This window comes from Leucopleurus acutus, assembly GCF_964270905.1.
Source record: "Leucopleurus acutus genome assembly, chromosome: 5".
Lineage (NCBI taxonomy): Eukaryota > Metazoa > Chordata > Mammalia > Artiodactyla > Delphinidae > Leucopleurus > Leucopleurus acutus.
In genome coordinates, this window is record NC_139147.1 from 31,223,525 (window position 1) to 31,245,699 (window position 22,175).

Sequence of the window (22,175 nt, forward strand, 5' to 3'; positions counted from 1 at the left end):
TTGGCTTTGTATGTTTTTAAGATGGTAAGTGCCCACAGAGAGGATTCTGATTTTTCCTCAAATTACCTTGAATTCTAAATTTGTGTGTGGTGTGAGTAAATTAGTCATCACTTTCATCTGAATTCTCTATTTTCATTTTCATGAAACTAATGACCATTTTTTTATGAAATAGAACTAACAGTTACGTACCAGTCCTTGAAACTCTAAATCCAACCAGAACGAAAGCCCAGCGATAACACAAAGATGGGCTAATAAGACTGTATATAAAATTATTTAGAATTTTACTTCTGAAATATGTTGCATTCCAACAGCTGCCACATTAAGGAATATCAGCAGTTAACAAGGTACAGAGCCTATTTTTGTAAAGAAATAAATATATTATTTTCAAATGTTTTCAGAACAACTAAGTAATTTATGAGGGCCTTTAAATTTTTTGAAATAATGCTTCATGAATGGAAAAGGCCAAGAAGAGAGGAAAGTATCAGTAATTCTATAACCCATAATCTCAGTGTCTTAGTCTGGTTGGGTAGTTATAACAAAATATCATAGATTAGGTGGCTTGAACCACAAACAGTGGAAAGCTGACAAGTCCAAGATCAAGGTGTGGGCAGATTGGGTTTCTGGTGAGAGCCCTCTTCTTGGCTTACAGGGAGCCATCTTCTCACTGTGTCTTCACATGGCAGAGAAGGAAGCAAGCTCTCTGATCTCCTTTTATAAGGTCCCTAATCCCACCTTCATGACCTCACCCTCATGACCTCATCTAAACCTAATTTCCTCCCAAAAGCTCCACCTCAAAATACCATAACGTTACGGGTTAGAGCTTCAGTCTATGAATTTTAGGGGGATGTCAACATTCAGTCCATAACATTCAGGCGTGGAAAATGTATTTGAAAATTTGTTATTTATTGATTTCCACAACAAATATTTATTGAAAGTCTATTCCTTCCAGCCACTTGGCTAGGAATTTAGATTTGGTAATAATAGTAATAATAACAACAACAACTTGCACATATATAGCCCTTCGTACACCCAAGGCACTCTTCTAAACAGTTGCCTGTTTTTATGTATGAGTGGCTTAGTGAGCTAAGAATGCTTCTTACATTTTTAAAGGGTTGTAAGAAAACAAGAAACAAACAAAAAGAAAAAATAAATGACAGACAGCAAAGCCTAAAATATTTAGTATATGGCACTTTGCAGGAGAAGTTTGCTGATCCCTGTTCTAAGGTTTTAACATGTATTAACTCATTTAATTGTCACAACCCTATTTTTATTCTCATTTTATAGATAAGGAAATTGAGGCACAGAGGGGTTTAAAGACTTTCTTTAAGATCACCCACCTGATAAGTGGCAGAAGAATGTTCAAAATCAATCAGCCTTACTCCAAAGACCAGTTATCATGATCCCTGCTCTGGAAATGCTCAACTGTTTTCTCATCTTTGGATTTAGCATATTTAAGAGGAAAATGATTTCCTGGTCTGTTCTTCTCTCTCCCTTTCTGTGCGTGTGCATCTATACATATATGAATAAATATATATTTATACAAATACAACACATTATCTCTGGAAACATTCATTTTTACCCCTTATACACTTAATCAAGATCAAAAATATTAAATTTTTAGATGTAACTTTTATTATTTGTTTTTTTCATATTTCATTCTATATTCAGTTATAATGACTCATGCCAACAAAATTCAACTCTCATAGGGAGTCACATTTTTATAATTTTATTTTAATTTATACTTACAGTTTAAACCTACTTGGTTGTAATAAAGTACAAAAAATGTTCTGATTACAGCACATCACACTCTTTTTTGTCTAGAAAGTAAACATACAGGATTGTTTCAGTATTCAGGAATATGCTTGTAATATTTCTTTCTAAATGCCAAACCCACCACTTTTGAGTAACAGGTTGGGGGAAACCTTTAATACTTTTTTCTTTGACTTCCATGGTGGGAGTCAAGGGTGAGTGTTTCCTGTATTTAATGCCTCCAGCACAGGAAAAAAAAAGCAGAAGGCAATAGGAGAGAGGGCAGGAGAAAAATGTCCTGAACATGGAGCCAAGGTTCTAACTGCCTCAGTAATCACAAAAAGTAACACTGAGAGTGAGTGCTGTTAAATGAAACAAATAAAAGTTTCCTTGACTGCTGAACTCCACGTAAATACCCTGGTTGAAAGGAAATCGGAGCTCTATATTTTCTGTATTTTATGTCTTTGGAGGTTTTTGCTGGAAGTCTCAAAGCAGATTATTTTGAAAACAGTAAAACCTGGCAGCCTCACCACCTTACTTGACCACACAGCTTTTAAAGAATTGGCCACTTAAAAGCATGACCTGATTTCTTGCTTTTGTTGCAAAAATTTAAGGAAAATATTTTTGTAATAAGGAAATTTCAGAGGTAATGCTAAAAATCACTAAATAATTTTCTTAGACATTCTCCACAGCTCTGATTTATTTAAAAAGAAATTAAATACTTCAAAATTTAACAGATAAACGTGGAATATCATATATTCAATTTTTATCTGAGTAGAACAAATTAGCAGGTGTCATAGGTCACAAGGAAGAGATTTTTAAATTTCTTATTTTGCTTTCCCTTTTATATTACACATTCCTTTCTCTCTGAGGAATGTAGGTGAATTGTTGTGCATTCAATATGTTTGAGTGAAAGAACTTCTAAATATTAGAAATGTTTTTCTACATCTAGGCAGAGGTCAATATTTGGATTGATTTGTCCAAAGACACTTAGAGCTGAAGATTTTATTTAACAGATAGTTAGACAGATTGCACTTAATAGGAAGAGCTCCTGGATTAAATATTGGCTGAAAAAATGGGGGACAGCCAGTTTTTGTATCTCATAAAAATGGTAATGCAACAATTAGCAGGGTCATATTATAAAGCATACACTTTACTCTAGCTTAATGGGTCTAAGGATGAGCATCTATCAGCAAGGAAGGATTTAGCATAAAACAACATGTAAATGAATTGATGACTGATCATAAATTAATTTTAGTGCTGAAGACATAATGGAGATACAGCAAGATACCACTTTATCATGGTATTTTACTGCTCAGTACCATTTTGCAACAGCTTAATGTCCTATCTGCAGTTCTATCTTAACAGCTTGAATACATTTGAGATTTTTTTGGCCTTTCAGCAACTTTTAAACCTGAGAAATTTGGAAAGATGGAAGATGCAAACACAAATAAATCTGGCTATGTTACACAAATTCATTTTTCATTAAATGTTTAAATATGTATTGATTATGTTTGTGTCTATAACATGTCAAATTGGCATGGATTGCTTGTAATTTGTGAAGAATCTCTACCTTCGCTGTTTTACTACCTAGTTTTGGTTTCAACTTTCGTGGTTATGTTTACATTTATGAAAGAAAGCCAGTTATCACAAAAATGGCTTACTTTCTAATTGATGAATCACTGTTTTTCTTTTCTTATCATCATTGTCTTTTTTTGGTAATAGTTTACATAAATCTTCAGATAATCTTTGATATTTAAATATAAAGAAAAAGAAAGAATGGTAGCCACAGAGAGGTGAAATCAGTAATCATTAAATACATTTTAACAATTTTACACTATGGAAGAAATTTAATATATGTTATATACTTTTTTACTCATGGTGTATTGCCAATTTTCCTTAAAAATATTTCCCGCAAATGTAGCCATTCCATATATCATAAGTACCCCATATCTCAAATAGAGAGAATGGGTTGTCAAACATAAAGACAGAGGAGCAAAGAGGGAAAGAACATTTTTTTCCTTCTGTTTGTTTCCTTCTTGCCCTCCATTTTGAAGGCAAACTCAACTATATTAAGCTGAGGGCACTTGGCCCTCTTTAGTTTGTGGTGATGAGGTTTCCTATTGCCCATTATGGGCAAATCACTATGGCACACATGTCTTCAACTCTGAAGTCATCTATCTAGTTTCTTTGCTCTTATAGAGAGTGGTGAAAAAAGAATATCTTTCCATATTGACCAACACCCACTTGAAGCCATGTCATTCATCCATGCTACCCTCTCTTCCCAGGGAAGGGAAAAAAGCACATCAGAGAAAACTTCGTGAATAACTGGAATTTCTGAGTAATATAGTAAGGAGCATTAATGATTGAGATAAAGTCAGAGCAAAGACCCAAAGGCCGGAAAATAGTTGATTTGTTTAGGAATTGGCAAATCTGTATGTGGAAATCCTCATATGAAGGACTAGTTACATCACTGCTTTCCCCATTGTCCAAGTAATCAACAGGAGTTGACTGACCTTATATTCCTTATTTAATAAATGTTCTGGGAGTTATTTTGAGTATGTTCTTTCTGTAACTAAAGTAAGGCCATTGCTAGGAAATTACACATGGAATAGAATCCCATGCAGAATTTATACTGAAATTTATAATGAAAGTATCGAAGGCATTTAATTCATTATGCCAGTGTTCATTGAATTTTTACTGGGAAATGTCCCTGTACATGAGGTATTAAAATGAATAATAAATAGTTCCTAATCTCCAGAGTTCCACTGTCTGGAAGAGAAAACATATATGCAACAAACACTAGTTTGTAGAGATATGATATGCTACCGTATGCATACTATTTGAAAAACACAAGAGGTAGAGAAATTGATTCTCTCTAAGACAGGGTTGAAGACGAAGTGGAGTCAGGGTGATAAAAGAGATGCTGTTGATTTGGACTTTGAAGTTAGGCACTGGGCAATACAGTTAGTAACAATCTAGAGGTGTGTCAAAGGAATGAGAGGCAATGGGACTGAACTGGCTATTAGAGGGAATGGGACTGGAAAGGTAGGCTGGGCTAGATATTGAAGAATCTCAAATACCTCAGTCAGTGTTTAAATGTATTGGCAAACTAGGTAAGGCTTTGAATGGAAAGACAGAATTATGTGATAAATGTCCCAGAAAAAGTGATTCATATGACAAGGAGGAAGATAGAAGGAACCAGAAGGAAATCAGTTAGGAGGAGCTTAGGAATGAAACTGGAGATGTAGAAAAGGAGATGCTTGTTTGGAGAGTGAGTTTCAAATAGCCGGCACAGATTTATTTGCAGATTTCAGCAGACATGTAGAAATACAGAAAACAGGACATAGAAGGGACCAAAACTGAGTTTTCCCATGTTTCCAAAGTATCCTCAGTTCTAGGGTTTCATATTCTTTTGTGATCACTGGCTGAATCACTTTGATTTTTTTCTTATCTACTGTAGCATTATATTGCAAAACTGATTGCATCATTTCTCCTTTCATTTTGGGCTGCTGGTCCTCAACTTGTGATTATTAACTCAGAAATGGTTCTCTCAGAGGAGGCTCAGTTGCTGGTGTTATCTTGGCTTCCTTGCAGTGGCCTGTGTCAAGGGAATTTGTTTGGAAAGTAGAAAGTGTATCTCCATGCTTTTGGCAAATAGAATCAAAACTCTTTCTTTTTCTGCTACACTTAGCACCCTTTTAACTTCTCTGATCCTTCTAACCCCTGCAGTGTCTGTTTTCTCTGTCTTGAAAGTGCATAAACCCGTGTTATTGAATCCTGGCACCTGAACTAAAAGTACAAACACTTTATCGTGGCAACACTTCTAACTCTACTGCTGTCTCTTAAATATTGGAGTAAAGGAGGAAGAAAATCTATGGCACTTAACTTTAGTCTCTTTGATGTGAATACGTGTTTGTTTTTTCTGGAATATTAAATTAGCTTCGTATAAATACTTTGTGCCTCTCTTTTTAAAAATTTGGGATAAGCAACACTTGGTATTTTTATTGTGTCATACCCTAATGGTACAACAACCTAAATAAATACTGTAATGTTAATTGTTTTAAGTAATAGATCATCTCAGTGTGCTTTGGTCTAAGGAAAAAAAGGATAAAAGTGTAAATGACTTGCTAAAAATTAAGAATAAGCATTGTTTCTCAATAGCATCATATTTTGCAGCTCTTTACGCATAAAGCTGTGATTCTTTTCCTCTATTGCCATGTTGCACTTTGCAGAAAAATCCATGTTAATGTCAGTGGTATTCTTTATAATGATTAATTTTCTAAAATAAAGATTAGTATTAAAGAGAAAACTGGAGGTCTTAAAGTAATTGAAAAATAAAGAAATCATACTAAGCTTTGAAAAAAATAGAACTTTTCAAAAATAAATTTTTTGTTATATTCTAAGTCTATTTGCTCTGGTATTATTCATACATTTTTGATTATTAGTGTTTGTTATTTCCTGAGCAATTACATTTTTATTTTAAATTCTTGAAATAATTCTAGCCCTTCTGCAGTATGTGAGTGTAGATTTCATGACAATTATCACTAGTCTGCATTAAATTCAAAATATATTCACACTATTTGTTCAACTGAGTTCTTGATAAGTTGACTTTAAACACACTATAATTTATTTCAGTAAAAATGTTTTTCTCTGAAGTCTAGGCCTTAAAATATACATAGCAATTCTCTTTTAGAAAATAATAGTGTAACAATTTAAACAAGGTAAGAACGGAATCATACAGAGCATGTTTTGTTCATGTGTTGAAAACAGATACATGTCTTAAATGAGCTTAATTCTTCTGCACTAGAAATGTTTAAAACATGGATGATGCTTGCACATGGCTAAAGAAGTCTTGATGAAACCCAATTTACCTCAAGGAAGAGTGAAGAGTGAAGGCTTTTGTTCATTAGTATAGTTATGTACAAGCAGATGAGCTATCCAATATATACAACTCACTAGACGACTACATTTGTTTTTAGGTTCAATGGTAAATGGATGGGGCTCTGCATCTGATGAGGACCGTAACTTTTCTAGTCATAGATCTAGTGTAGGTAGCTCCTCAGATGGCTCCATCTTTGCCAGCGGCAGCTTTGCACAAGCACTGGTGGCAGCAGCAGATAAAGCTGGTTTTAGGCTGGATGGAACCAGCCTTACAAGAACAGGTTGGTAGACTGAGTCAACACTCTTTGCATGAGAGAATCTTGTCCTTGGACACTGAGCTATTTATCTTCTGTTCTTTCTCCTCAGTGAGTCTGACTGCAGGGTTTTCTTTAATATGCATGAACACAGTTTGGGTGCTCAGTTATGAGACAGAACTCTCTTCTGATGCCCCCTTTGCAGAGCCAAGAATAGGCTCCTACTCACCACCTTCCATCCTTTGTTCCCCTTTCCCTTCATGGTTCTGCTGATTAATTGGAATATGCTTCCTTCTTATACTACAGCAAAGCTGCAACTCAGATTGCCATTAAATTTTCAATAACTCACACTTTGCAAAATTCTCACACAATCAATAATGTACCCAGTGATTAAAATTATTCAGCTTTTATTTCCATTACTTTCCTTTGCCCCATTTCTTTCTGCAAATGCATTTTCTGGGAAGGTTTTCTCAGCATGGGGTGAATGGGTCTGAAGCTGTCAGTCTAACTGTTCAAATGGCTGATGGTCTTATTAGTTGTTTGGCTGTTAAGATTTTAATCCAATAATTTATTATTTGTTTTAAAGGATGCTAATTAAAAATACACCCACTGCATTTGCAAGTTAGATAAAATGATGACTACTTGTATGTTGCTCTTTATCACAATCTAATTTTGGTTTCTGAAATTAATAAATAATAATAATATAAAAGACCAAATATGTAATTTTTCACATTTCTGATCATTAACTCAAAAATAAATGTAGGATTCACTCTATTAATAGATCAGTAATTTTGTAATCATTTGTTTTACTGAACAAAATAACTTTGGCATGATCCTGTTACATGACTGTGTGTACTTCTTAAATGCACATAGAAGAAACTTCTGATATATGAATTAAACTGAGTTGCCTTACAAAACAAACTAGTGAAACTCTAAATGCATTTTTGAAATCTTAATAGTATTCAAATAGTAGAAAATAAATGACTTTGACCCTTCACTAAACTCTCAAGTTATAAAAATGAGTCTTGGAAGCTTTCTTTGAATTATACCATCATATCATGTTATACTATTTCTTTTGAGTATGCACTAGGTATCTTCAAAGTAAAGAAGATTTTCCAAGCATTGCAGAGGTTTATTTTTCATATAGCATCTGAACTAAAATATGTTGTAATATAATGGTTATTTGAATTTTCTTGCTTTCTAAGGCGTAAGTCAGAAACTTTACGTTGCCTGAGTGCTTTTTGTGGCATAGCTATAAGCAGAACAGTGAGAAAGTGCAAGGACACTAATAAATTAGAAGGCACAAGTACATTCCTTGCATGTATGCTAATAGCTAATAAAGCATTAAGCAATATCATGTCACATTGATTTAAAATGTAACTATATACAGTAATTTTGAATGAAATGAAAACATGAAATAGAGAATAAATACATGTACATAAACCAACCCTCTCATACCATAATAAACATGTTATTAAAATTGTAAGATGTTGAAAATTTATTAGCTTACCTTTTGCCAGAATATATTTCCCTGTATATGTACACTAAACTACAAGAAAAGGACATAACACATTTCATTTTTCAATGAGAATTTGGAGTCTGCTCAGATACAATACTATTCATCAGAAAACACCTATTGTACTTTGGATACACAAGGTGATTTTAACCTGCTCTCTATCCTATACTATACACTAATGTTATTGAGTTTCTGCTAAGAGAGGTAGAATTCATCATGTATGTGTATGGGTGGTAAGGTCAATTAAATATATGTATCTGAGCAGACCTTTCCTGTAAAATTTCAAATGTAATTACTACAGGACATTTTTCTGTGCTCAAAGAGCGTTTGTAAGATTCCAAGGGTGAAATTTGATTAAACAGATAAGACAGTACATAATTCACTTTAGAAATAGCTTCTTTAATTTTAAGGAGTAAAAGCTGCATGAATTTGCCTATATCTATGAAAATATTACTAAGATTGTCAAGGTTAAATAAAAATAGAATCAAGGAATATTGAGTTTTTGGTTAGTGGCTTTGTTTCATATTCACTTGTTTAAATTTTTTCAGTGGGTAGTATGTTGTTTATAAAAATCGGACAAACTAAATGCAGCAGGGCATATTTTTTTTCTATGGAGATGCACCAGTATTTTGTATCTTCAAATGTCATCTCCAGGCAGGTTTAGAGGCTAGTCTTAGAGCAGAAATACAAGACAGAATCAAGGTCTTATAATAACATTCTCTATACCTCATTCCCTTTGTTTACTTTTTAGGCAAAGCCTTTACCTCCTCTCAGAGACCTCGACCAACCAGCCCATTTTCTACTGACAGTAACACCAGTGCAGCCATGAGTCAAAGTCAGAGGCCTCGGCCCACTAAAAAACACAAGGGAGGGCGAGTGGACCCACAACCAGCATTGCCTCACCGAAGGGAAGGAATGACAGATGGTAGGTTTGTTTCCTTCTCTCGTCTCCTAACTGAAAAGACATGCTCTGTGCAATCATTAACTTAGATTAAAGAAGCTATGGTAGATTAGGCATTGCCTTGTTATATAACCAGGCTGAACACCTGGTAATGTGGTCTTGTTTCAATAAAACACCCTCTTTTTTTTTAACAATCTGGAATTATTTCTACATTATCCAGCCCCAAGAAATACAGGCCATACTGCTTTGCAATGTTGATTTTTCTGCTGTTCTGGCATTTTCCGTTAGTGCTTTTTAGTGAACATTCCTTTTTAAGATTAAGGAAGAAAACATAAGTAGCATTGCAGTTGCCATGTTGTTGGATCATTTTTGAAATTGAATTAAGATATCTTAGATGGTATTTCACTTTAAAAAAAAAGACTGTGTAGTGATTTCCAATTTAGTAATTTTTTAGTTTCATTAATTCCAGGGCTAAAAATATGCTATAGATCATCTGGTTGATGGATCAGTAAACTTTTTCTGAAAAGTCCAGATAGTAAATATTTTTGGCTCTAACAAGCCAAACAGTGTCTGTCAAGACTACTCAACACTACTCAATTGTCATGTCTGTGAAGCTATAGAAAAAATGTACATGAATGGGTGTGACTGATTTCTCATAAAACTTTATTGACAAAACAGGCAATGGCTTAATTTGGCCCATGGGCCATAGCTTGCTGATTTATTTCAATTCCTTTATTTATGTATAGCATCCAGTCTTTGAGTATTTGCTTAAATACTGCTAGTTTCAGGAAACAAAATATTACTGGACGATATCCTTGTTCAATAATGAGTAGTTCATCAGCCCTATATTCAACTTAATTCTCATATGTTTAAACATAGGAATAAAAGAATTTATCCTGAAGTTTTATCCTTGGGAATATGTAAGATAATATACGTAAAAAGCCCAATATAATGTCAGACCCAAAGGTAAATTTCTTCCCCCTTCTCTATACTGTCTCCTGCAAGCACACACACTTTTTCCTGAGATAGTACTACGAAACATCAAAAAGATGAACCTAGCCAAGCTGCACATTAGAACCATCTGGGAACTCTTAAAGTATACCCTGGAGCTTCTGATTTAATTGTTCTGGGGTGAAAACCAGTCACGAGTATTTTTAAAGCTCCATGGGAGAACCTAACGTGCAGTCAGCTTTGAGAAGCTATAACTGAGTTCTGCGCACTCATCTCAGTCTCTTAGACTTATCATTACAGGACAGAATGAGGCTTAGTTGGAAAAGAAGTATTTGTTCTTTATTGGTTTGGGGGTAGGTCCTTAGCTGGCAGCCACCGTTGTGCTTTCTCTTGTCATTTTACAATGCTAAGAAGATTTTAAAAGCCAAAATAACTTGGTCTAAAAGCCTTCAGGTTTACTTATCTTCCCTGCTTACTTTGTCCCCATTGGAAAGTGTTTCTGTGGAATGCAAGGGTAAGGGTACAATCAAGATTTTGATTCTCTATAAGTGGATATCCTGTGGTGAGCAAAAATGCTTATTACCTCCTTTCTGCCCCAGATGATCTAAAGATTAGTTGAGCACTTGAAGCGTTCATCTTGTTCCCTCTAAATAAAAAGGACTACTCCCACTGATATTCTAGTTACAAATCTCAGCATTAATAATTTTGTGTAATTTTCCTGATATGAATGTCATGGAGAGAGGAAAAAATCCAGGGACAATATGGGTTTTCTGTGGCTTTTCCAAAATGTTTGAAGATCGTGTCCAGAATATGTGGAAGATATAAAATATAAATCAGCAAAATAGAGAGCTCTTTTCTTCCTTCCTAAAACACTTTCCTTGCAAGCTTTCTTCAGAATGTCTAGTTAAAACAAGCTACCTCCTAGTTTAAAGCATGATCAATATGTTGCTTATATTTCTAAAAAGCAAATAGGTTCCTAACATTTCAAATTTACTGGCATTCCAAAAAATGTTATGGGTTAGGTGCTATTAATAGATACATTTTGGAAGTGGTGATATTGCAAAGCAAATTTGGGTCACATATCTTTCCAAGTGTTTGATCCAAAGACATTTTAGTTATGATACAGGGACATTTATTTTGGATAGCACTCTACAGATTACCCTTAAGGATTTTGTTACTTTACCACAGATGTATATGTCGTAGCTTTTGTATGGTATGAATCCATGCATCAGTAATAAATTTATAACATTTGTGTATAAAATCAAACTGTTCTTTTGAGGAAGGTTGATCTTTTGTAGCACTTAATGTATAGACATTTTACCGTAAAATTTTTGCATTATAGATTTTAGAACAGTGTTTTATGAGTACATTAATCAGAGTAATTATTGCTAGCTGCTATACCAAACAGCGTCTATCCCCTCAGTGCCTTAGCACATTAAGCGTTTATTTCTCATGGACACAGTGATTTATAAAAGTCAGGTGACTCTCCTCTAAGTTGTAGTGTAAGAGTTTATGCTTCTTAAATATTGAGACACCATTATTTCCAAGATGGGACCTTGATGGTTTCTGAGTGAGGGGAAGACAGAACGTAGGTGATTATTTGAGAGGTTCTATGGCTAGTCCTGAAAGTGGTACATGCCTCCTTCATTGGCAAGAACTCTGTCACATGGCATCAAACTAACTACTGGAGTGGGAAAGTAATCTTCCCTTGTGGCCAATGGAGGAATTGGGAGTGGTAAGCAACCTCAGTCTCTGTCTCAAAGACTATGCAAAAACTCACATACATGTTAAGGAATGTTCTTCTCCCTTGGATAAAGTCTCACCTAAACAGACATTGTTCAGTTCAAATCATCTATTGCATTTGCATAAGCCAAAGAATATCCTTTAAAGCAAATACATTGACCAATGCTAAACAAAGGAGGCAGAGAGGTAGTTCTCTATCTATCAGCCTTTTTTCCCTTCTCCTTCCAGCCTGTCCTCCCCTCACCCTACTGTCTATTCAGAGAAGGGGCTCTTTTCCAGCTCTACCATGGACTAGCTTTGACCATTGAGCAAATTTCTTTATTCATTAATCTATTCATTCAAATATTTATTAAGCTCATACCAAATGACAGGCACAATGGGAACCATACAGACAAAATTCCCTGCCCTCCTGTAGCTTACATTCTAGTGAGAGACGATAGATAAAGACCAACATAAATATGTAAGTGAAAAATAAAAGCATACAAGATGGTTGTAAGTGTCATGGAGAAAAAAAAAACATAGGAAGGAAGTTGAGAAATATAGAAGTGGGGGAAGTTTTAAACTAGATTGCTCAGGGAAGGACTTACCAAGATGACGACATTTGAGAAAAGACTGGAAGATTACAAGGGAAAGAGCAATGATGATATCTGAGGAAAAGTCATTCCAGGAAATGAGAACAGCAAGTGGAATCCTGAAATATTTGATAAAAAGGAAGAGGAGCAGTGTGACTGAAGCAGAGAGAGCAACAAAATAGACTGTGAAGTCAGACAAGTAAGTGAGGACCAGCGTTCTGTAGGACCTTTAAGTCTCTATAAGGACATTGGCTCTTTACTTTGAGTGGGAAACCACTGATGGTATGTACATGTGTGTGTGTGTGTGTGTGTGTGTGTGTGTGTGTTTGTGTGCATGTGTGTGTGTTTAAGGCAGAGGAGTAACAGGATTTTCCTTATATTTTTATTAAAAAACAAGTCATTCTAGATGTTAGGTTGAGATAGACTGAACGTGCTTCTATGTAGAATCACAGAAACCACATGGGAAATTGTGGAAGTAATGTAGGGAATAGATGCTAAAGGTTCATGTCAAGCTAGAATCAGTGGAAGCAATGAGAAATGTTGAATTCTGAGTATAGTTTGGAGGCAGAGCCCACAGGGTTTGTTGATGAAATTAATAAAGGCTGTAAAGCAGGGAAGCCAAAAATTACTCCAAAGTTATGGCCAACTTGTAGTAATTGAGATGAGGAACACTAGAGAGGAAGTATAGTTTGTGGAGGAAGATCTAGAGCTCGGATTTCATGTGTGAAATTTGAGATACTTTCTAAACATCAAAGCTGAACTCTCCAGTATGGATTCAGTTAGATGAGTCTGGAGTTCATGGAAGGAGAGACCCAGGCTGGAGATACTATTTCTTTATGCCTTTTTTTCTTACCTAAAAAAAAAGAGTATAATAATGGCACATATATCATTGAACTGTTGTGTGCCTGACAATAGCAAATCCTCAGTAGGCCAGCCAGAGACTCTTTAGTGAATTGATTTAGTTGAAATGAATCAACAGAGAAATGAATAATAAATTTAATTTAAGTAAACATATTTGATTACATACTTTTATTTTTTCCACAGCCATTCTTAATCTCATCTTTTTTCCAATTTGTTTATTTCAATGTGCTTTCAATGTTCTTTCTTCTTAGACTATACAAACTCCAAGGATATTACTTAATTATGTAGCCATATGATTTCAGGTTAAATTAAATAGTAATCAGAATTTTAGCTAGCATAAGCAGATGCCATTTTGGCCATTTGAAAAATTAAGCTGCTCTGATGGAGAATAAAAATCGGTGAAAAGATATGTTATTTTAGAAGCAAATATAATAATTTCCCCCCAACTGGCAGTCTTAAGTCCAATTACTCAAATGAAATAATTAATTTATATTTATAATAATACAAACTGAAGGGAGTCAGTGTTGAATATAAAGAAAATACCAAACTCATTGGTGGATTATTCAACAAACAGTTTTCTCAGTATTGGATTAGCTCTTCATTTTGGAAGAAATGTTCCAATTGCAACTTAATTCTCCCGGATAGAAAACCTGTTCCCTTCAATAATTAGTGATTCGTAATCTAACAAGAGGACATACATAAGAACTGGGAGTGTTGCTCCAATGTGGGAACTCCCGAAGCAGATACGGAGGAGATTTTCATTGTTGGTTCAATGGAGGGTGGTATTATTTTGTTCATAAAAGAGAGTATGAAGCTTCTTACTAAAGTCTTTAAAAGGAGTAACTTAGCCTTTCTTAAAGAAATTATGTTTTGTACACAAGAAATTTATACTTTCCCCTTTTAAATTTCATGAACAATATTATTGGAAACAAGTGCATCATTACTAAAATGGCCTGGGAAATAATTACCTATGTTATATACAGTATCCTCTATTAATGATATAAGTATGTATATTGTCCACGATATTTGATCTTTGTGAACAAATAACATAATTACTGATACTTTAAGGATGAACAAAGCAGTTTGCAACAGCATTCCAGAAAAATGAGAAGAAAATAATCCAAAAGAATGTTAGAATGTTTAGAAGATTTCAAAATCTTCCATAAAGTAATTTCAGGACTAGTATAATAGTATAAATTAGGTAATAGAACTATAATACTTAAAGAAATATAAAAGAAGGGACTATGATTTCACAACTAAAGACATTCAAAATATAAAAGTGTCATGGAATGAAAAGCTAGTAAAAGAAAAATGAAAAATTAGCTGAGTATTTGAACTTTTAGTTTTTTCGTATCTGATATTTAATGTAAAGAGCTTTTATGAAAAATTATCTATTCCACTAAATCTCAAATTTTCATGATGCATTGTCTACTCTAGCACCATGAAGCATATTCTATCTAAACTCTGAACATTGGTTATTACTTATTAAAATTAATACATTGGAAGATTATAATATATTAGTTGTAACTCATTAGCTAACTCATGAAATGAACAGCCAGAATTGGTTGTCAGGCAGAATGTTAATTGCATTTAATAAATGTTAGCTTAACCCTTTGACTGTTGCTAAATGTGCCACGCACACGGATAAGAGCAGTCATATGCTGTATATGATACGGCATACAGTTCTTAATTTCCCAAGGGCAACATTTCCTATGGAGATTGGCAGGGCAGCTTTTATTATTCCCAGGGCCTTTTATTAACACAGCTGCTAGGATTCTATTCATTTTGTGTCTTGGTATTTCTACTTTGGGGAGGTGGCAGTGGACAATGGATTAAAGATGGAGAAACCATAAACTGCTCTTTACACCTTGAACATCAGCCTCAATGTGCAATTGAAAACACTCTCTATGTACAATAGTTGGATAAAGCCAGTTGATTTTATTTCAAAGACACTGTGATCAAAAGATAGCAAAGAGATCAATAATGTGCATTTTAGATATAAATAACTGACCTTTTCCTCCCCCAAATTCATTTCGCATAGGTGATACCTGTAGGAGGGCAAGGGTTTTTTCTTCATCTTGAATTAAAACCTGTACTTTTCATTACATTTTAGTCCATTCTAAACATTATTCAAAATTTTTAGATCTTCCACCACCACCAGATCCCCCTCCCGGTCAGGGTTTAAGGCAGCAAATAGGCCTGAGCCAGCATGCTGGTAACGTGGAAAACTCAACAGAGAGAAAAGGAAGCTCTCTGGAGAGACAGCAAGCATCCAACTTAGAAGACACAAAGAGCTCTTTGGATTGTCCAGCTAAAACATCCCTAGAGTGGCAGCGACAAACCCAGGAATGGATAAACTCCACAGAACGCCAAGAAGACATACGGAAAGCCCTCCACAAACAAGGTGTTGGACCAGGTGTGTTCTGCACAGTCCCAAGAAAGTGTGGACTTTTACATTTTTTTTTCTACCAGGTATCTTGGAAATGCCAGTTGTTTAAGGGCATCTGAAATGCGTTTGCTTTGAATCACTAATTGAAGTTGGAATTCCGCAGCAGAGATGTAAGGTGTAAAGAGCACATCCCTTAAGCCTGAGTCAGTTCAGTGAGGGTTGTTCCTCAAGTTTACCTCTGCATAGGGTCTTTGAGCTCAAGAGACCTCCAGGCTTCATCTGCAGAGCTCAAGGGACCATTTGATTTTTTTTTGTTTCTTTTGCCTTTTAATGTTTGTATTGAGTACTTTTAGACCACTAAATTTCATCTTTAGTGTCAGTTGAATCTCTGTCTTCAACCGTTTGTTCATTTTGACTGAAGTAGCTAGTCATTTTGAGAGAACTTGCTTCAGTCAAATAGGTAAATTAATGGAAATAACAAAGTTGCAAATAAACAGGCAATTACAGAATTCTCATATTAGAAAAGGTTAAACTGGAGCCTGCACTTGCTCCAACGGATTAAATTTAGTTGATAACACTTCAATGTGAAATGTTTTTGTTTATAACTCAAACTTCCTGGAAATGTCACAAAATAAGTTTCATGGTTTGTGGTTGGATATTTTTTGGCAGGGGGATGTTGACCCACTTATAGAAATGGATTTTCTAGAACATCTCTTCTTATGTCAGGATTCATTGAGTATTAAAACATACACACACACACACACAACACACACAATTGAGTTTCCTTACGCATTCTTTTATTCATTTGGACTTTTCTGGATATGTCCTCTACTCATGCATTTTCAATAATTATATTTTGTCACAACTTGGTGCTTAAGGTTTAAAAAGATACAGTTATAAAAAAGCCAAAAGATGATAATATTAGTATCTAGATTTAGTGGAACATTTAGGATGCTTACGGTTGTGAGAGAAAAATCACGTGACCCTTGTCATTAAAGACTATCTAAAAAGAGAAATACTAAATTCAGTCAGTATTTTTTTCAGTCATCTAATCGCAGTAATAATAACCCATACCTAGAAAGAAAGAAAAAACAGAGAGGTGGAGAGAAAGAGAGGGGGGGAACAAAGAAAGAAGAAAGAAAGCAAAAAAAGAGAGAAAGAAAAAAGTTATTTCAGTGTTAAGTATTTAGTAATGCACATCATGAATTATTTTTAGAGAGATGGTACATAAAAAGAATATGGACATTATTAAAATGAATGAGTTTCTCTTTTTCTTTTAAGGAAATACACAGCTTTTCAAATAATGTATTTCTATCCAAAGAAGCAATAGAAATTTTAAAAGCCTAGTTTATTACACTGATATATACTTCTTTATCTAAGTTGATTGAGAAAATGTTGCCATAATTTAAACTAAAACACAAACCATGTTCCTTCCTTCTTAATGAAAAAAGTAAATTGCAGCCTCTTTGAACCCAGAAATTATTCTCAGAACTGCTTTAGTTAAACAATATGGTTATTGTATGCAAATATCTTTTAAACTGGGTTTAAATTTTGCAAATAATATATAACATTAGATACTTATTCCAAGATCTCTTTTAATTTAATCCTGCCTCAGTTCCTATTGTAGGCAATGTTGCTTGCACATAGAAATTCCTTTGCTATTTGGGCCTTATTAAACTTATTTTTAATTTTACTGAAGAATGGAATCATAATAGCCTAGCTTGAGCTTAGTATTTAAAGTTAAGTTTGTTTTGCCTCCACATTGTTGTTCAACTCAACCTTTTGTGTTTCTTTTTTCAGAGGAGACCTTGGTGCCCTACAGCAAGCCCAGTTTCCCATCTCCAGGGGGTCACAGCTCATCAGGAACGGCTTCTTCTAAGGGATCCACTGGACCTAGGAAAGCCGAGGCATTGAGGGGAAGCCACCAGCGCAATGCCAGCGACCTTCTTGACATAGGATATATGGGCTCAAATAGTCAAGGACAGTTTACAGGTGAATTATGTAAGTGCTTTAGGACGTTTAAAAGGCTATGGTGATTCAGAAAGACGACTGGGTTAATAACGTAAGGCAGAAAAAAGTTTTCCTTGACCCTCTTAGGATCTCTGACTGGGTCTGAAAACCAAACTGATGAGATAGATTAACAGGAAAAAAGCATACAAATTTTATTGAATTTTTACATGAACATGGAGCCTTCACAAGAGAATGAAGACTCAAAGTGACCAGAGCAGGAAGCTTTTCAATCCTTTAGACAAAGAAACAATAAATGCGTTTAAATTTGGTAAGACAGAGAGGTTTGGGCTAGGGGTAGTAAATGGTGAAGAGGCAACTGAGAAGATAAGGATTAGTTTAATAAGGTTTGTTTGTACAGATTTCTCAGCCCCCAATTCCCCATCTCTGGTGACAAGACTGTCTTCCTCCTGGTACTACAGGGTGGGTACCTGTCACACAGGAGTTTTTATGATCCTTCAGGGACAGATGAGGTGGGAGAGGTCACAGTGACCTCTCTGTTTCTGCTGTTTTTTTTTTCCAAACTCCCTCACCTTAAGGTATTCAATATGCCAAGGTACCATATTTTGGCGTAGCATGTCCTGAACCCCTACAATGACATTGCCACAATAAAAAATTTCAAAATTATAGAAAGCTTGCTTTACTATGAGAAAAAAAATCATGATTTTGAGTAGGTTTGGTTATAATAAAGACCATTGCTATTTACATCAGTCAAATAAACATTTTTCTCTTTTGTTTGAATTATTCTGTGCAAAAATTGCATAATTTAGGCAATTAATTTTAATACTTAGAAATTAATTAAATATAGTTCTTGTAGTTTTCTTTGCCTTTTCTTTCTTATTTAATAAGGAAATGTTGGCTCTTTGCTAGTTTTAAAGAACCTCCTTGGGAACTCCTCATTCCTTAGTTGCTCTTCATTTATTTATTTTTTTAAATTTAGTCAGTCAACCTTGAAAGGTTGATCTTTGATTTTAGTTAATTTTAATATTTGAATTATAATAACATATAAATAAATTTCTCTTTTGATAAAGAACTGTCATTGGTAGTTAATATAACTAAACTACTTTCCAAGTATAAAATACTAGAGAAAAGTAGGATGTCACAGTATGTCACACACAGTAAAAAACATTGAACGCTGTTAATTTCATCATGAAAGTTACCAATTTCACTATCCAATGTCAGAATTATACTTGCTGAATATTTTCAACTGCTTCCGTGAATTCAGTTTATCTGAAGGAATAGCCCTGAATTCCAATCTTGTCAACTTTTACTGGTTATATGAGAAGAGAAAGTAAACTACCTTCTTAATTTCTCTACTTCCTTATCTAAAATATCGTATTACTCTTATGCTCACATCACAGACTGGGGGATGCCATGAGATAATGAAAGTGAAAGTGCTTTCAAAACTGTAAATTTCTTTATAATTTCTTTATAATGTCTATTAATAATCTGATTAAGATACACTTATAATTTTTCATTTGATTCAGGACTACTTGGATTTTTCTTTAACTATTATATTGGAGTAATTAAACACTCATAAGAAGTGTAAAAATGATCTACTCAGATTTTTGTCTCCAAATTTTACAGTGTTTTTTTTCTTTCACTTTCCATAAGTATAATTTTTTAAATTCACAACCTCACAAAATCCAAGATGTTATCTTCATCTATTATCTGTTTGCTTTGCTTTTTGTTACGCTGATCGAGATAAAGAATACTTTCAATGTAAACTTATTTCTGATTTTTTTAAATCTCTTTATAGAGTAACTGAGAGGAGACATGCAAAGCTGCTCTGAAGGACCATCAGGTCTGAACTCATGGAAGTGATGACACTAAACAGTGCAATGAACAATTTCTATTTATGTACTATTAAAAGAACTGTAAATGCAATGTAAAGACACACAGCCACACATATCCCACAGATATTTTACTTGTGTTCTTCTCTTAAGTACACCACCCACCTTAACTCTTTCTTGTCAGGAGTATATAAAAAAAGAAAGAAAACAAAGCTCGCCCTCCAGGAAGAAAAGGATTTTCCTCTGTATATAATTTCTTTCGTGCATTGCTATGCAAGCTCACTCTTTTTAGCTCTGTTCATATTATTGTCCGTTCTTATTGGTCTGTTGTACTATATGTGAATTAATAGGCTGTGGTGCCGTATATTAACTTTTAATTGTGTAACTTTTATGTTTAAATTTTGCACTGCAATTTTATTTGGTGATAAGCACAAATCTCTACTCCTCGTGACATGAAGAAAAAGACTGAATGTGAAGGGAGTTTCTGTACTGTAAGCTAGGTTGGATAATGCTGGTTGTAACCGATCACGTTAGGGGGTTTTCAGTTGGGGTGTAGAAATAGGAAAGATGCAAAGGAACAGTGGTGTTGGCGAAGTCTTCTTGGAACATCAGCGACTGAGTCAATTAAAAAAAAGCAGAAAGGTGGCTTTTACTATTGACAAAAGCAGGGGTCAAAAGAAGGAAGTTGAAGTCTTAAGACTGAATAGGCATTAAAAAATACAGGTAGCAATGATGTACTAAACTTGCTTAAAAAAAAAGAAATTAAAGTTATATTTAGAATCAGCTTTACCTGTCATTGTAATTGACCCATCTGAGAACTACAACAAGCAAGAGGAAATTAACGTGTTTCACAAGAGCTGTATTTATATTACAGTTTTTTTAAAAAAGCATTTTCTGAATTGCCATAACTAATCTCTCCAATTCATTAAGTCAGAATATAATATGAAGTTCCCCAAGGAAACAAACAAAATGAACTCTAGAGTATCTAGCAAATAGTTAAAGAAGCAATTTATTATTAGGACATACTCGAGCTGCTTCCAAATACAAAAACTCTATTGCAATATCTTGTTTCATCTTTTTAATACATGTACAGTACACACTAGAGGATAGAGCTGCATCACTTAAATTCATGATTTTTTAAAAATAATGCAGTCTATATACAATTTTGTGTTTTATTTGATTAAGAAGTGAAGTTATGCCACCAAATATATAGCCAAATCGTAAGTGCTTAAAAAGCAGTGCTCAGAGTATGTTCAGTTCACAGTAAGTAGAGTTATTGGAATAAATATTTTATGGTACATTCTCAAAAATTGGCTACCAACTAAAATATGTTTGACCCATTTTGAATGAGTAAATCGAAAAGAAAAATTCTAAAGAAGAAAAATGCATGTTTATACACTTTTTAAATAAACCAAACCTCGTAAGTGGACATTAATAACAGTGTCCTGCCTCATTTGTTTACACGACTTTGAGAACAAGAAGTTCCTGAACATCAGTCAGGTATCGTCCAAATGAACATGACTTTGAAATATATGTTAGCTACTGTACATGTATAGTCAATCATTCAAGTAGAAGAGAACTTTCCTGAATTTCCCAAACTTTCCTGAAATTCCCACTTGTGACATTTTTCCATGTGCTGCCTACACAATTGTAAATTCTATCTCTAGTTATACTTTCTCATGTTTTTCCTATGATGTGTTCAGTAGTTGGTACTATGAAAAATATTCAATGTAATGATTAGAATCAGTTCTAAAATATGGGGCCAGTTTGAATGACAGTTCATACTCCGTGCATTATTGGCTCAGTCACCAATTGTGTGTCATATTGTTATAGCAAAGGAAGGACATAGTTAAATGTTTCCATCTTTTTTATTCCCCGAGACTGCATCAACACAGGCAAGAGTAGAGGAACATAATGTTCTTTATGGGACCAACATCTTGGTCCCATGTAGTTCATTTCTTCATAGAAGAGAAAGAAAACGCTGAGACCCACTTACTCATCCCTTTATCAACTTTCCACCATCAGTGCCTGAATCTTAATGCAGTTTGATTTCTCTGGGACAGAGAGACTGGGGAAGATGAGAAGTTTCTGTGAAGAATGAATACATACTTATTCACAGCTCTAAGATGTGAGGAATTTAATTCTTTATTTATGCAGTTCCCTACTTCACCTCTTTCTTTTTAAAAGCAAAGTTTTGTTTGTTTTTCTTTCCTCTTTATGCTCCTCTATAACCCAGTTTAGCCTAAAACTTTTAATTCATTACGCATATTACACATAAACATTTACCCCTGGTAATTGGCAGGTGTATGTGACTAATAAACTAAGACTTCAAAAACAGAGTATGTGTATGCAGGTGGCTTCTGGAGTAATGCAGGGCGGAGCGTCGTACCTTTTTGATTGTCTTCAGTGCATAAAAATTAACTGTTTTGGTTAGATTATATCAGGCCTTATGGTTACTTGGAATGTTCTTTTACAATAGTTTACATCCTCTGTTAAGTCTGGTTTTAAATTAATTGATTTCGGTCTAATATTGCACCCAAAATATCCTCCTCCGT

The 22,175-nt window shown here is 34.4% G+C and overlaps 1 protein-coding gene across 1 annotated transcript in view; it reads left to right on the forward strand.

Moving 5' to 3' along the window:
• The window catches only part of ROBO2 (roundabout guidance receptor 2), a gene marked incomplete at its 5' end in the record, with an annotated part of 1,616,413 nt that extends 1,596,638 nt beyond the window's left edge, over window positions 1–19,775 (forward strand). Inside the window, 4 exons of the mRNA XM_082840252.1 lie at window positions 9,155–9,328; window positions 15,575–15,847; window positions 17,621–17,821; window positions 19,587–19,775. Coding sequence (XP_082696378.1) covers window positions 9,155–9,328; window positions 15,575–15,847; window positions 17,621–17,821; window positions 19,587–19,588 — 650 coding nt within the window. The 3' untranslated portion in view covers window positions 19,589–19,775. The remainder of the gene's footprint in view (window positions 1–9,154; window positions 9,329–15,574; window positions 15,848–17,620; window positions 17,822–19,586) is intronic.
• Window positions 19,776–22,175: the final 2,400 nt, after the last annotated feature.